The sequence below is a fragment of the Patagioenas fasciata genome, chromosome Z (assembly GCF_037038585.1).
Source record: "Patagioenas fasciata isolate bPatFas1 chromosome Z, bPatFas1.hap1, whole genome shotgun sequence".
Classification (NCBI taxonomy): Eukaryota; Metazoa; Chordata; class Aves; order Columbiformes; family Columbidae; genus Patagioenas; species Patagioenas fasciata.
In genome coordinates this window covers 51,560,795-51,576,491 of record NC_092560.1, presented here as the reverse complement: position 1 = coordinate 51,576,491, position 15,697 = coordinate 51,560,795, and the positions used below count along the sequence as shown (strand labels likewise).

At 37.7% G+C, this 15,697-nt stretch overlaps 1 protein-coding gene across 5 annotated transcripts in view; it reads right to left on the bottom strand.

Moving 5' to 3' along the window:
- Positions 1 to 5,384: 5,384 nt before the first annotated feature.
- Positions 5,385 to 15,697, bottom strand: part of TNFAIP8 (TNF alpha induced protein 8) — a 61,498-nt gene continuing 51,185 nt past the window's right edge. For 2 of the 5 annotated variants that reach the window (XM_065861676.2, XM_065861674.2), the window contains exon 2: positions 5,385 to 7,223. In XM_065861676.2, the coding sequence (XP_065717748.1) occupies positions 6,658 to 7,223 (566 nt within the window). In that variant the 3' untranslated portion in view covers positions 5,385 to 6,657. Of the gene's footprint in view, positions 7,224 to 8,698; positions 8,720 to 9,906; positions 10,162 to 13,965; positions 13,987 to 15,697 lie in introns of those variants that run through there. The other 3 variants (XM_071802171.1, XM_065861675.2, XM_065861679.2) reach the window with 3 other exon arrangements.

The window sequence follows — 15,697 nt, the reverse complement described above, 5'->3', positions numbered from 1 at the left end:
TGAAGTATGGAACAGCCCGCTAACTGAGAAGCAAGATGGATGGATAGAGAACAGCCAGTCAACTAAGTAACAACATAAATCCTTTTTCCTGTAGGAGCCTGTACTCTTCGTCAGCGTTTGCTTTGCTAATCAGGAATGAGGTGGGAAGCCTGAGTTCCCCAGTTCTAGCTTTGGGGTAAACTGTAGATTGCCATGTCATAGGATACTGGAACTGTAAGTTTAAATGTATTGTCTTACTTAGCCAAAGCCAAATGCCTATGCTTATGGTAGGTAGTAGACCTTATCACAGTGAAGATGGCAAAGCAAACTTAATGAGATCTTTGTCTGATCATAGCCCTTTCTCCCAGAAAAGTGCTGAGCTTTTCTTTCCACTTTTCCATAATAGTTTCTCGTATGATGGCACAGCAAATATATCTTTGGGAGTGCCCATACCGTTGAAATCAAGTTAGGCGGCTGGTACCTGAGACAGCTTTGCAGTTCGGAACAGAGACTCACCTTAGCTCCAAGGATGAGATCATTTTTGTGTTGCTGAATTATCAAGATTCTTGAGATACAGAACCAGCTTTCTTGAAATTAACAGCTGATCTCATGTCATGTCCCAGGACCAAAGCACTTATTCCCACTTTGGCTCAGCACACTGCTTCAGTCTGGTTTATTTCTGAATCTCTTAGCAAGCCTAGTAGATGATACACAGTTGTAGGTCTTGGATCTTCACAAAATAAAACCAAAACCCGAACAAGCAAAGCAAAATCCACAGTATCTCAAATCAGTGAAGTAAACTGAAAGTATCAGCTAAGTGCTTCTGGAATCAAGAAAGGCTGTCCCTTCATGTCACAGGAACCTTTAATTAACAGTAGTCTATCAACAGCCAGGGGGTTTCTCAGGACCCAAGTTAAGCCCAGCTACTGAAATAGATTCCTTACATGAAAGGGGACTAAATTCTGCTTAAGGAAGCAAAAAAAAAAAAAAAAATTTAAACAGTGTTCCATAATCGAGTAGAACTGGTGCATTGCCATTACCACACAAGAAAAGAAGGGTTGTTGATGTAATGTGAGAGCTGCTTGGGCTGATTTATTCCATCTACACCATCATACTCTCTGAATTAAAAAAAAAAATCTCACACAACTGAAATCCAACTATTTTTCATCCACTATTAGCTGTGGCTTGGTGAGAACAACCAACAATAAGTGAGTTCTGAAAAACATAACTCAGAATGTCCCACAAATATGTCACAAATTAAGTGCTTTAGGTTGCCATATTTACAGACCAGTGGGGTAATATCCTGATACTCTGAAAAGGTGCCAGCAGGAAGTGGAGAACAATTTTCTCCTGAACAAATGCATTTACCAAAACTTTCAGAATTATATCCACCAAGAAGTTTCTTTATAGCACATGAGACAAGGCATCTAGGAAGAATTATATGATGCACAAGGCTGACTCCTATTTTGTTTCAACTCATATTTATATGCATAATAAAAACACATTTAAACCCCAAATATTTAATACAATCTGAAATATGAATTAACTTGTCATGAAGCCAATGCAAAGTATGATTTTAAAACCCAGTGTTAAAACTTTTAGACAGTGGAAGGTCTTACATGCAGTGGTAACACTAATTTATATCTAAATCACAGTAACTATAGGAAGCTCCACCTTTGTCCTCCACCTACCACACCAAAACTTTCCCACAGGGGAGAACAACAAACAGCAAACAGTTTTCGGTTGCTTGGGAAAGCTGGACAAGTAACATACTTCCTTAATTCCATTATTCTTAATAGTTATAGCCTGCTTCTTTGCTTGATACCGTGTAATTATGGGACAACCCAAAGCTATGAGCTGCCTCTTTTCAATTTGCTCCCTAATAGAAAGAAATGCCGTAAGGGACGTTCCTCCAGAAACTGGTGGTGTGATTCCAAGTAGAAATTTATAGATTGTTAGAAGACATACATCAGTTCCTGTATTTCCCAAGCTCACAAGAAAAAGTAGTTATTGATGCAGGAATGGCAGCTTTAACAATGGAAACTCTAAATATTAAAACTGAGTAGTAAGAAAAGAGAGGTCACTTCACCAATTTGTGATTTAAACATTCAGAAATCCTGATTTGTGATATAAACCAAGTACTGTTGTAACAGAGAGAGCTCTCAGACATAGCCTGTAAGAAGATACTACTCCTTTATTTTCATAGAAGGAAAACACATCACATGCTAACTTAAAATATTTAATACTAGATATATGAATGCCCAAGTTGCAATGTCATTTCAGCTGCAGCATGCAAACATCAGCACAAATGATCCATAAATTAGCACGGATTAGGTTTTTAGAATTTATTTCTCTGTAAGAACAAATGGAAGGTTTGTTAGTTTTTTTTAACAAATTGAAAAGAACAACTACATTGCTTAATCTAAACTTTCTGAGTAGTATCCACAGTGTAGTTTTGGGTAGGTTTTTTGGTTTTGTTTTTTTTAAGATGGATAGGAAACTTTCCCAAAATAAGTTCAATTTATGTGCAAAATATAAAAATAAGATATTACAGAACTTTTCTGGACAACTGTAGTATCTTTTGACAGTTGTTTTATCCAGAGCACAGATGTTTGCCACTTAAGCATGAATGTTGGCTGACCTGCCCAAATCTCAATAAAAAACAGTTGTAACAAGAAGGTTTCTCTACAAATGGTTATACAAACAGGAATCTGCATTTCATGTTCAAGCTAAAGTATACTCTGTGTAATGCATGCAAACCACTACTTTTTAAAGGCTCAGAAATCTCAAAGCACAGCTAAATGCTTACTATACTGATGAGGGTATAGATCATAACCAAAACAGTATTCACAACTAAGTCAAGATGTAGATTGTTCTTTCAGATTTCAAATTACATTGCAAAAAAACCCCAGGAAACTGGTACTGTGCTCTGCTTTTTTATTCCGTTTCCTCCTTAGAGGCATCCACAATGTAATGTAACAGTAGAGAAGGAATAGACCTGTCTGAAGAGTCGGTCTGGTACTGGGAAGGGCAGGAAAAGCATGTAGGGCCAAAGGAAAGCTCTGGTAGCAGGTCACCAGATGAACACTCGTCGTATAAATGTGCAGCTTACATAAATGTGCAGCTTACCCATTGTCTTCATGACACTGTCATCTTTGACAATGATGGACTTACAAATAGCGTGGATTCCTCTCTGCTAGACCAGGAAAATAAGCACACTTTGTTTCCTCAAAGAGTTACATGCACAATTCCAGTTTATCTTTAAATAGCCATATTATAGCTGTTACAGCTACAACAGAAAGCAACTGAAGCCAACTGCCATCAAAATCTGTTCACCTCTTCCTTGGGACAATACAATCTTTTTTAGGGAGAGATGTGAGAAAGCAACTGGCAATCTCCTCACTGCTTTATTTTACAGGAATTTGCTTTATGGGTGGGGTTGAATCTTTTTTTAGAAGAGACACGATTTAGTATTTTCTTAAGGACAAAAAAAACCCCAAACCACACCAGTTGCTGAAAACTTCCAGATTCCTGATAATCTCTGTAGCTTCTAAATGGACATCAATCTCAAGAGGGCTTAAGGACAAGAATAAGGCTTGTAACTTACCCAACTGTTTCTTTTTGTTTGCCTATGCATATATGCAAATACATACAAACATAATTAAAGGGTACACAAAAGTTCTAGTGAGTCCCTTTTAAGATGGCACACACAAAACGGCCATGATAACCTCCCAACATCTTGTTTTCTTTGTATGGCTGAGATCACAGTTGTTTGATGTGTCTTGGAAAAGGTATCCAAGGTCTGACACCACTTTTTCCAATACCTCTTGACGGCTATAACATTAGTTTTAACTTTCACAGCTTCACCAACATATGTTTTGATGGCATTAGGTACGGCATATTAACTAAACAGTGAAAGGATGATACAAATAAGAAATGCCTAAGGTAGTGAGAATAAAAACCTAATGTGAAATTAATCCACGATGAATGGATTTCAATATATTAATATTTTTTACACTGTTAAAACACAGTGTTGCATCAGTTTTACAGCACAGAATAATGGTACTATCCTACTCATAATTAAACAGTAGTACTGTCACCTTTATTAAACTGTTGACTATGTCAAGTTTCTGCTAGAGGCTGATACTATCAATTTATTTCTGAATTTTGATAATTGAAGGCACTATTTATGTATGCTGCAGGAAAAATAAATTAATTGCAAAAGTATAGAACTTCAGTGCTATGTTATTTATAAAGGTAGGTCTTCGGAAATCCAGCACAATTTTTTACTTCCATAATTACAGAATTCACTTCTTTGTAATTGAAAATGAATGCCAGAGAGTAACTATTGTTATGGCATCTCAGAAAAATGTAACTCTATTGTGAGCTAAATATAACTTCTCCTAGTTGACAGGTTTTTGTGCATATCTCCACGAGCAATCTTATCTTTTTCTAAAACGTAAATGGCCAGACAATTCAACTAAGAAGTTACTGTGTTACTGAAAATATACAATATGAAAATGCTACAACATGACTCAAATACGTGTAAGCAGGTGTTTGCTAACAATGTATGAAGACGATTTTAAGCAATTTTTCTCCCAGAGGAACTTCGAATTTGAGCAGTCAAAATACTCTGTGTCATGGCTGAAGAAAATCTTTCATGGTTCACACAGCATACACCTGGTTCTAGACAAGGTACTGTCCCATCCTCCTTTCAGTAACTGTTACCATTCATTATAAACTACGCTACTTTGGAGAATCAGAACATTACTTAGAAACAGGATTTGTTAAGAAAACTGTTTCCAGTTACGTAAGTCAAGCTCCTTTTTATTCTCACTTCAGAGAGAAAAACTGGGAAAGAAAACAAACAGCTTTCTCTTTCTAGGTGGGAAAAGGAAAGAAATAAGTGGAGCAAACACAACAGAAACTATGCCCTTTACCATTTATGGGGGTTTCCTCATGATACTGGGTTCCTACGCATGATTTCTGATGGACAAAAGTACAATGTATTTACTGTTTAAGTAAAATGTGGGAAGGGATCTTAAATGATATTCCTTCAGATGTCAACCTAATAACCTATTTCCTGGAAAATTCTGATGTACTATCCTTACATCAGTTCCTAGGTGTTCCAACCTGGTACTACATTGATCTTTTCTCTCTGCTGGACACCAGTGAATTGTATACAATAAGTTCACATTTTGAAGACATTTCTCCGGCACCTTTCTGGGAATATTCAGAGCCTACTGACCAAAAAAACATTAATAAAAGTTAATTTTCTCTCTTAAAAAAGTCACAAATAATACTGAAGCCACATGTCAGAGGCTGTGATGCTTTCATTGCTGGTACAGGCCAAGTTTTTTCTTCATAATTTAAACTGCAACAAGAGAAAAAAAAGGCACGAAAAGTTCGGAGTGCAAATACTCTTTGGTTTACTCATTAAAACGAAAGGACACAGCAAACAGCAAAAACATTGGCAATTAAATAAACAGAAAAAATCTTTATATGCTTCCTGACAAAAAAAATCTTCAGTTGTTTGAAATGTATTAACTTCATACTTTTAAGTACATTACAGTGTCTAGAAAGTCACATTTTTTTATCCCCAAAGGGCAAGGCAGGAAGAAGATGAAGGAGAAAAAGAAGGGTGAAAGACAGGAGGGGAGAAACGAAGAAAAAAATATTTGAGATTCCATTTTTCCATTAGTTAAATAGCATATAACACAATGATAAAACCAATTTCTGTTTTCATTGTACACAAAGCAAATTGGCTTGGAATTTATTTTCTGATGTTTCTGAATTCACATCACCATCCACATCAGCCTAGTGTAGAAGATACACTGCCTTGCACCTTTCCAAAAAGAATTGTGACCTATTAGCAGGATTCTAAATATCTACAGGAATTGCACAGATAAGTCACTGTGTTTTACCCTATCATAGGCAAAGTTAAAATTACGTACCGCAGGTGGTTTCTAGGGAATACTTTCCCAGTTAGGCTATTTTACTGTAGCTTATTCCTCAAATAATCCCCATATAATCAAAGGAAGCAAACATCTGTGCAGGTCTATAATGATCTATACTTGTTAGCCTTGCAAATAGGAAGTTTTCACCACTGAACAAGCCTGTTAAGACTCTACGTGACTGCTGACGTCATTTAAAACTGAATACTTTACGAGGGCAACACTAGGAAGCTGTTATCTGTGCAGAGGGCATAGAAGGCTATAAAGGAATCAAACATATATATTTTACAAATAAATCAAAGAAATTATAGAGTGTACCATCACCATGATAATCTGTTACCAACATTACTGGACTCTGATTGTTTAGAAATAACTCTGTAAATCTATGAAAAATATGGATTGTCTGACAGCATATTGTTTTGGTTTGTGTATTTGTCTTGCAAGACTCTTACTGTACTTGGACTGTTCCATTTTATTGTCTTTATCCAGCTGTTTCTGTAGGCAAAGCACAGTAAAAAAAGTCATGTGCAGTCTTTCTTCTAGATGTACAGTGAAAAGCAACATGATAGCTCATAATAAGAAATCAGTTTAATAAAGATATTTTAGAAATATTTGTTATAATGTAAAAAAAACCCAAAACTTTTTGCATGCTCCCTTATTCCTTCATAAATCAACAGTGTTCCATCTACAATAATGCACAGCCAGTCAACTTTAATACAAGTATTTATATATTCCCCTCATCTAGCATTTTGTTGACGCCCTCACAAAGTTTCTGCAAATGGAGCTTATAAGGTCCAAAGGGATTGTACAAGGCAGCCAAAAATTCACAATCAGAGAAGTGATCAAACACGTTGTTGACACGTCCATGCGACTTTGCAGTTAGGTGACGCTGAATAATTTCATGCAGTAGCTCTCTACAATCATTTAACAGTTTGGACAAAAAATTCCTGTCAAAGGTATAATCCACCTGATGGAAACTGACCACGGTCTTAGCCAGCTGATGAACTTTCTTCTTGAATTTCTCCATCAACGCTATTTCATCCTGATTGAATTGGTTGTTCCTGTAGAGAATTGCCAATTTAAGGACTATTTTAATGAGGTTTTTGATGATTTTCTCTGCTTCCTTTTTATTTTGTGTATACTCCTTTGTCACTCTGTAGAGCTCATCTAGAACATCACTGCTTGTATCATCAATCAAAGTAGTTGCTATTGATTTGGACACCATTTTTCCAAGGATCTTCTTCTGGGCCTGAATGGCCAGACTCTTGGAGTTGAAGACATCTGTGGCCACTGGGGAAAACAAACAAACAAACAAACACAAACAATGCAATCAATACTTCATAACAGACACACTAAGGGCAGTAAGTGAAGGAATATTTCCATGCCTGTCCATTCATACTAGTCCTACTAACTGCCACAAAAAATAATGCAAACTTACGTATGTAGTTAGAGAGAACCCCACCTTTTCAATCCCCAAAACTCTGCTGGCTTTAGGTTTACGTTCTGTTAGACTGGTTTACTTTTGAAAAGGGACAAAATGAGACAGAACTTGCTCAAAAATGGTTTAAAATATACACACACACACACACACACACACACATATATATATATATACAGATGAGATTTCAAATTGAGGCAATAAACCTGCCATATTTGATGAGTCGTAAGTCTGATCAGCTTCTCATATTCATAATGAAATCTTAAACCATGACTATCGCAATGTCATGACAATTGCCGCTGCTACTCAGTTAGAGATAGTAATTCAGTGAATCAACTTCCGTAAAACTTTTTCCTGCTTCACATTTTACCTGATCAATAAATTCAGATCCCACACATCTATTTTTTGTATATATATTTTTTTATATAAGAAAATGTAACACAAACATAAAAATCCTTTGTCAACAAACAGTACTGAGACTCTCTGCATACAATCTGAAGAAGCTAGTTTTCAAAAAACAAGCAAGTATAGGTTAACACTGCTATGTCCTATACTTAATGCAGAAACAGCCAAAACTGAAGAATGTAGGGATTGCCATAACACTTGCTAGCATAACCTTATAAAGGAAACCTCCTGTGATCAACAAAGTAGATCCTAGCACAGATTTCCACCACTAAAAATATGATTACTTGCACCAATATATCCAATGACTAGTTTGCAATTTCTTCAGATACTTAAAAGATCCCAAACAATCTTTCAGAAAGTTGTTTTGTGAAATGCTGCTGCTCACATTCTGTTGCCAACAACAACTATTTACAGCACATTCTCTTTGCAGCACCTTCTACACTAAGGCACGCATGAGTTCCTATGTCCAGTTTGAACAGTGTGGGAGACAGCTGCCTTTAACTGCAGCTTTCCTGGAGTCTCAGGCTGAAGGAAAGCTCCATCAGTTTACTTCACATATAAAAGGTTCGCTTTGCAAACCCAGGGCCTGGAAACGTGTTTGTTTTGGTTTTGTGTGCATGGTTGGTTTGTTTTTTTTTTTTTAATTTTAATGAGAACATAAAGTCTGCAGATGCTGAACAGTAAGTCTCTGACTTTGGAAAAGGTTTCCTCTTAACTGCTTGTATTTGGGTAGCTGGGTGTGTTCAGATGCAGGGTGCCCCTGGGGTTCCAGCAAATAGAAGGAACTTGTACTTCAGGACATGTGAGACATAAATCTGTATTTTTTTTTCAACAATACCTTTGCCAAACTTAGTAGCAAGTTCCTTTTTTGATATCTGGGAAACCTTTGAACATGTTCTTTATTAAGACTTTCAGTGCATACCTGTGTTTTGTTTTGAAGAATGAAGTGTTTGAGTGCATTTTAAAAAATCGTTATTATATAAGGACACCCAAAACCCAAAGAATCCATTGTTAGCTTTCTTGGGCAAAGCACTCAAGATCACAAGACAGACGTGTTTCTCAACTGCGAAGATACAGGAAGATGTTAAAGACGCTAAGAAGTCAATCTGAAACGAAAATATCTGATTCACTTCTTGTGTTTTTAAATACAAAACTGGAACTGTTACTCTTCAAATAAAACTAATCAAAGTATTTCAAAGGGTGGTCAATGCTTTACAAAGATCTAAAGATGAATGATAGCTTTTTTTCCTCCTAAACAGGAATACTGATAGTTCTTTCATTACCTGTATTTCTTGAAGCCTTCCAATTTACTAATTGCTCATGATTTCTTCTTCCTGACATTCCACAAAGACATATAGATGTTCATACTACAGCAGTCGCTGTTTCAAAGTCTGTTCCACAAATTTGAGTAGAAACCCCCCACAATAAAATATGTATGTATTTTAAAATGTTCTTTCCCAAGGTGCTGTAGGTATTCTTGTGAAATACTATTATCGCACAGAATGGTCCACGGTAATTGAACTGTAATCTGTACAACCTGCTTCCAGCAAGTCACTCAAACATTCAGATATGATTCTAACAAGCTACACGTAACAACCTGTGAAGTATCAATTTCAAGAAACTGAAAACATAGAAGCTTTCTAAAAGTTTTAGTTTTTCAACAAAAAAAAACCTTACATTATTTAATTTAACATCTGACAAAGTGAAGCTCAACATGTAATTACCACTAAGCAAAACAGGAATTGCTCACTTACAAGAGGTGTTAAACTCTTGATGTCATTTCTCAAAAACTGCTAAAGTTCTGGGACTTCCCAGCATGGCCTGTTTTCTACTTGGCAATACACCACAAGTCAGCTTCATTTGCCCTGTGCTATTACATGGGTTCTAATTTAATTACTAGATATGTAAAATTCCATACTTCAGTATTTCAATGAATCCAAAAAGGAACTTGCAAACTGTTAGTATTTTATAACCACAACTTTTCCTCATTACTGATGGCAGAAAGACTTAAAAAGTATTTCACAGTCAACTGCTTAAATGAAACCGTGTTTAAGCAGTAAGAATATAGAGCTCCTTCAGACTGAACATACCATAGTGCTTTAAAATAAACCCAATAAAACTATTACTTACTTGTTCATCAAATGGAGTTGCAATTGTTAATGCTGACAACAGGAAAAGAATCAAAATACCCACGGTGAATACTGGCCTGAGGCTTGTTTACTCCACTCAATCCAGCGCACACTTTATCACTCTTTGAAATGCTGTCAGAAGCTCTCACAGAGTGAAGGTGGGTTTCTCCTCCTCACCAAAACAGCAGCTCTTCCCAGTTACTTTCCTCTCTTGCCTACAGCTCTTCATTTTGCTTCGGCACCTCAGAATGCAAAAATACATCGCAGTGGTTTCACTTCCTCAAAAAGCGAGCGGAAAGGAAGTTGTGCTGCTGAGCCAGCACCACCGAGAGCCGTTACTGCCAACGGACAGCGGGGACCATGCGTGGCCAGAGGGAGAGGAAAGGTCCCGTGACCCTGGCGCGTATAACTCGCGTGTATGGGAGATGCCTGATGGACAGGGCACAGGGGGTGAGGGGGAGCCACTGGCCACACGCCCCAGCACAGCCCCTGCTACCCAAAGTGAGGACAACCCAGCATCCCCTTCCAAGCCTCTGGTGAGCACCTAAAAATAAGCCTGTAAACCCCACAGCTAGACAACTACTTATATCTGCATCAGCTTCTTAGGGTTGATAGTGTTTAGTCTCCTTTTAAGAGTGAGTACAGTAGCTGGCCAGGATGTATAAATCTCTGACCACACTTACGGCATTGAGAGGTCCTACCGTGGCACTTTAACCTGAGATAGTGCCATTTCTCTGGCAGCCTGCAGTAGACCCACAGTTTGGGCAGGTAATCCCACTGATTTTAAGCATCTCAGAGAGTTTTTCCTCGCAACTGCTTTTCATAGCTCCTACTGCTTTCCTGAACAGTTTTACACTTCACTTTGGAAAAGCATATAATAAAAGACTATACCTTTGAAATCAATGGGATGTCGTTTTCTGTACAGTCTATACAATCTTCAGTAGAGTTGCCCCTCCATAGAGTGGAGCAGACCAAGGGGAAAGGCTCTCAGAGGAAATCCTGCCTCCATTACTTCAAAATTCACAGGATCTTAGGCATAATGGAGACATCTACAAAGTCTTCTACATTTATGATTTAAAGGAGCAAACAAGTTGCTAGGAGTTTATTGATTATGAAACTTCTTAATTTTTGCAACCAACAGTAACTGTGTTTAACATTAGTATTTTTTGTGTTAAAGTCAGGAAATACTGGACATGGAGCATTCTGGATGTGTTTCCCCCAAAATATTTTACCTTACACATGTTTTCTTTAAAATTGTGGTGTAAGTATAAACTTCCAGTGAAAATTTAGAATTGTGGGTTAACGAGCTCTCAGGAGACTCGTATAGAAGCACAAGAAAGCTACTACTTATGGCTGTGATCCTGACATTTCCCCAACATGGATACCAGTACACCTCACTCTGTACTGTGGCAAATGCCTATTACCAAATACCCTATGTCTCAACGCCATTTAAACTAAAAAAAAAAAAAAACACAACAAACAACAATGGGGGGGGAAGTTCTATAGGATGATGTCAATGCCTTAAATTTGCCTTACACTGAGGCTGATTTTTTTTTTTCCCCCAAGATAACAGTTAATGGGTTGATGGTAGATTCAACATCACTTGCAGTTGAGTGTCTTGAATACTTGAGTCACTGAGTGTTTTTAAGCTTGTAAATAAGAAGGACCAAAAAATAAGCATGCAGCAAAAACTTCCAGTGAATCACATTAAATTTCATGGGCAAGTCAAGAGTTTAGCTCTCTCTTTTTTTTTTAGCATACTACCTGGTAAGTTGATGCAACAGTCCATACGGAAGAGAAAATGTGACTGTGGAGCCATTAATAACAACGCTGCTGTAAGAAAGCCAGGTCTCATTTTAGTGATTGCCATACCATGTCCTGCACTAGTAACTGGTGAGCGCAACATCCGAAAGTGACCGGGGTTTTGTGCAAGGCACAAAGAACAATTACATGTGATCAGGAGGACAGAGGTGGCACCAACCGAGCGCTTCGGGCAGCATTTAAAAGACGTATCACACGGCTCTGAGAAATGCAGCAGCCAGTTTCCTGCCAGGCGTCCTGTGTGGAGAAGCATGTCTGCGTCTCTGCAGGCTGCAGGCAAGAGCTGCAGCTAAGAGCCCGTGCACACCGTATAAATTGCATGTTCAGTCAGCATGTTCAGTGGGAGAGCATCATTGCCCTTGAGGAAGGCAACTTGAAATGAAGTAGGATTGGCAGCGCTACGCTGAGTGTCTGTGACCATGGGCCATGCACCTCCAAAATCATGAGATCGCCTGGGTATTAAGGGATTAAAAAAATACTAAATTTTTACTTTTTCTTGTGCCTTCTGCTTTCTGGATCTTTACAGGGCTACCATTGTTTTCAGGAATGATAAAGGCCAGAAACATTTAAACAATACACTGAGGAGTATAAATACATGACTTCATGTATAAACAAATGTCCTCAGTAAAACTCCAATGGTGACAGACTGCAAGAGCAGCATCACTGAATTAACAAGTCCTGAAGTACAGACCAGGCAGAAATAGAGTCATAAACCTGTTAGAAGAGCTGCAACAATTTCTCAAAGTATGTGATGGTAAGATTAAAAAAAAAAACCTAGTGGTAAGACACAGTCTCTGAATTCTTCAGATATGAATAAGGCAGGCTGATTTTCTACCTGCCACCATGATTTATAGCTTCTTCTTAATAACCATCTGAGTGAGTCACAGTTTCAAAGAACGTTTTTTGGTATTATATTTTTTTTAAACAGAACAGTCAGTTTTTTCATTCTTATCTAAGTGCTTCAAAGCTTCTTGGGTGAAAGATGTGTTAAATTTAAACTTTTAAAAAGCACAGATAAAGTCTGTGCAACGTAAAAATCATTCAAAAAATGCAGCAGTCCCCAGCTGGCCACTTCAGCATTTTGGCCAGTCTCTGTGTTCGCAAGAATGTGTTCACCTGTTGGCTTTTAAAAAGCTGATAAAAACAGAAGCTTGTACCAGACGTGCAAGACCAGACAGTGCTCTGACCTCAGACACTGGGATTGCAAATTCTAAGCTGGCTGATGGCAGGGGTGAGAAAACAACAGGGCAGCCACAGAGTTGATTGAGAAAAGGACTGCAACAGGACATACAGCTGGGGCAAGCACCATCAGGCAGTGGAAAACCCAGAAGGCAAGCAGGTAGGTGCAGAAGGAGAAAAAAAAACAAGGGCTCTATACAGTTCTGATTTCTTCCACATATGTCTCTATTTTTTTGATCCAGGTACACAAGGTCCTTATTTGAAGAGAAAATATTTTATTTGGCACCTTGTTTTTAAAACCTGAGATTTATATATAAATATCAATTTTAGCTAGAAAACCGTTTAAACAAAAAATTTTCAATGCATACAAAGCATTTATTCATAAGGGTAAGTAACCTTTGCCCACAGTTCTCTTAATAGGTGCAGTAAATAGTACTAAATTCTCACTCACCATAATTTTTGCCAACTGAGCATACTATGAGAATGTTAATTAGTCAAGCAGTGTGTACTAATTTTAACATTTACTCTGAAAGACCATCAAAAGAAAAAATAGTGAACTCGAAGCCAAGCCTAACGCATTGCAAATATTGCATGAGCAGGCTTACTGGATTTGGAAGGCAGCTCAGAGGTTGCTAGTCACTCTGAAGCAACAGCTAATTCTGCAATTTTGGAAAAAGCTGGCTAATCATGCATTTTTTGAAATATACAGTATGTCTAATCTCCATACTTGCACTGAAAGGATGCATTCATTCAGCAGCATGAACGTGGGAAAGATAAAAGCAAACACCACTGGAACGCATTTTTTTACTCAATAAAGTGCTGGAGAAGTCATTGTCAATGGGTTTGCAAAACGAATAGGATATTGTTATGTGCTTCCTGATTTTGCTACTTAATTCTAGCCTTAGTATATTAAAATATCCAAAATGTGACCAAGGGCAAAAGATGACCTACTCTCTAGCTGCAAAAGGAAAAACAAATAATGGAAAAAAAATGGAAAAAACCAAACCAAACCAAAACTTTTTTTTATCAAGAAATGAGAAGAATTGCCAAAAAAAAGTACCTGGAGGTTAAGGCTGAGTGGTGTGGCAAAGAAAGATGCTATTTCCAACAAGAATGTATGTGCAGAGTTTTGCAGTCCCATGAGAGCAGTCTGTGCCAACAAGTTATTCTGGTTTTACATGCCTGTGCTTCCCACAGCAACCCTGTGCATCACATGACACATACACTGTAGCTGATTTAGAAATTTAAAAACACTTCTTAAAAGCCTTTTTTCCTAGAGCCTCTGCAGGTATTTTAATTAACAGTGCAGCTTTAATAAGAAAAAAAACCAAACCAGACTAACTTCTGGTGACTGCTCTTAGAAAAGCATATTTTGAAATATCTTGGATTTAAACAAAGAAAATGACAGACACACAGAGGAGGGTCGTGAACTTCATTTGGTATTTCACTCCTTTGCCACCATTTGTTATCCTTGCTGGAATGTAACAGGTGCCATGGTATTAAATATGCAGCCTGTATATTTCAGCTGTTGGCCATTTCAGGGCTACACCAAGTTCGTCTGCATCTACCAGGTATCCATGCACACTCAACAGTAATACTGCACTAATCTTTTCACGGGAAATAAAGTGTATCTTAGGCCATTCCTTCTGATCAAGTAAATGCAATGCAGGTATTGGGTTTTTTTGTCCAGCCTTAGAAACATGTACCAAACTGCAGAAAGGCAAGAGTGCCAAGCTCCATAACCCATGGCACTTCCAATAAAACTACCTGGCCACTACAACTGCATGTTTTACCGAAAGTTAAAGTTTAAAAAGAGGTATCTAATTGCCTTAAAAAAAAAAAAAAAAAGCTGCATGCACAGGACCTAGATATATAGAGTATAACAGAAGAGCTTCCGGCTTGAATGTAGAACAAAAAGCACTGAGAACAGCAGCCCTGGGGCACTTGGAATCCAACAGAGAGACTTAAATTTGAGATGGGGCTGGGGGAAGAAGTTAAGAGGAAGTTTAAGATATATGTGGCAAAAATACAATGAACTGGAAGATAGAGACAAGATGGCAATCTCGCATGAGAGGAACAGGGAACTCAATTACAAAGACCAGGTGGCAACCTGGCTGTCAAAATGTGAAGGGCGTATATTTTGAATAGCATGTAAAGAAAGCCACAGCAGAGGCTTCAGAGAGTTCAAATGGCAAAAAGGTTTGTAAGTGATCTTACAATAGCTTTGAAAATAGTTAATAACATTTTTTCCTGTATTTCTTGTTCTGGCTCTCTGTTCTTCTCAATGTTGATCTGTACGCTACCTTGTTCATTTCCCTCAGGTAGGACAGGAGTCCCTCGCTATCTTTCAGTGTAACACTGAATAAAGACCAGACTGCTAGCTTGCACTTTGTTCATATATATTTGTCTTGTATCTTCCACTGGTTGCCCTAAGAAAATAGATGATATCCGCCCCTTACACGCATAACTTTATTTCAGTCTTCTTTCTAAAGAAAATTCTGAGGCCCTAAAGATGAACACAACTATAGGCCAGATACAGAAAAAACCAGTAGTGATTCCCAGGACACTCAGTCCTCAGGTGTCTGGTTAGTATATATTTTTTTCAATATCAGCAGTGAAATGCAGATTATAAAACACAAGAAAATATACCATCTAAGTATTTTACTTACCAGATACTGGCTCTTCTCTAGGCCTGGGACACTAGTGACATCCTTCAACTATATTGCAGTTTTTAATTTTTCACTACCTCTTTTCATGTTTTATAGCATGAAGGATAAGTTTTCTGGCATTAA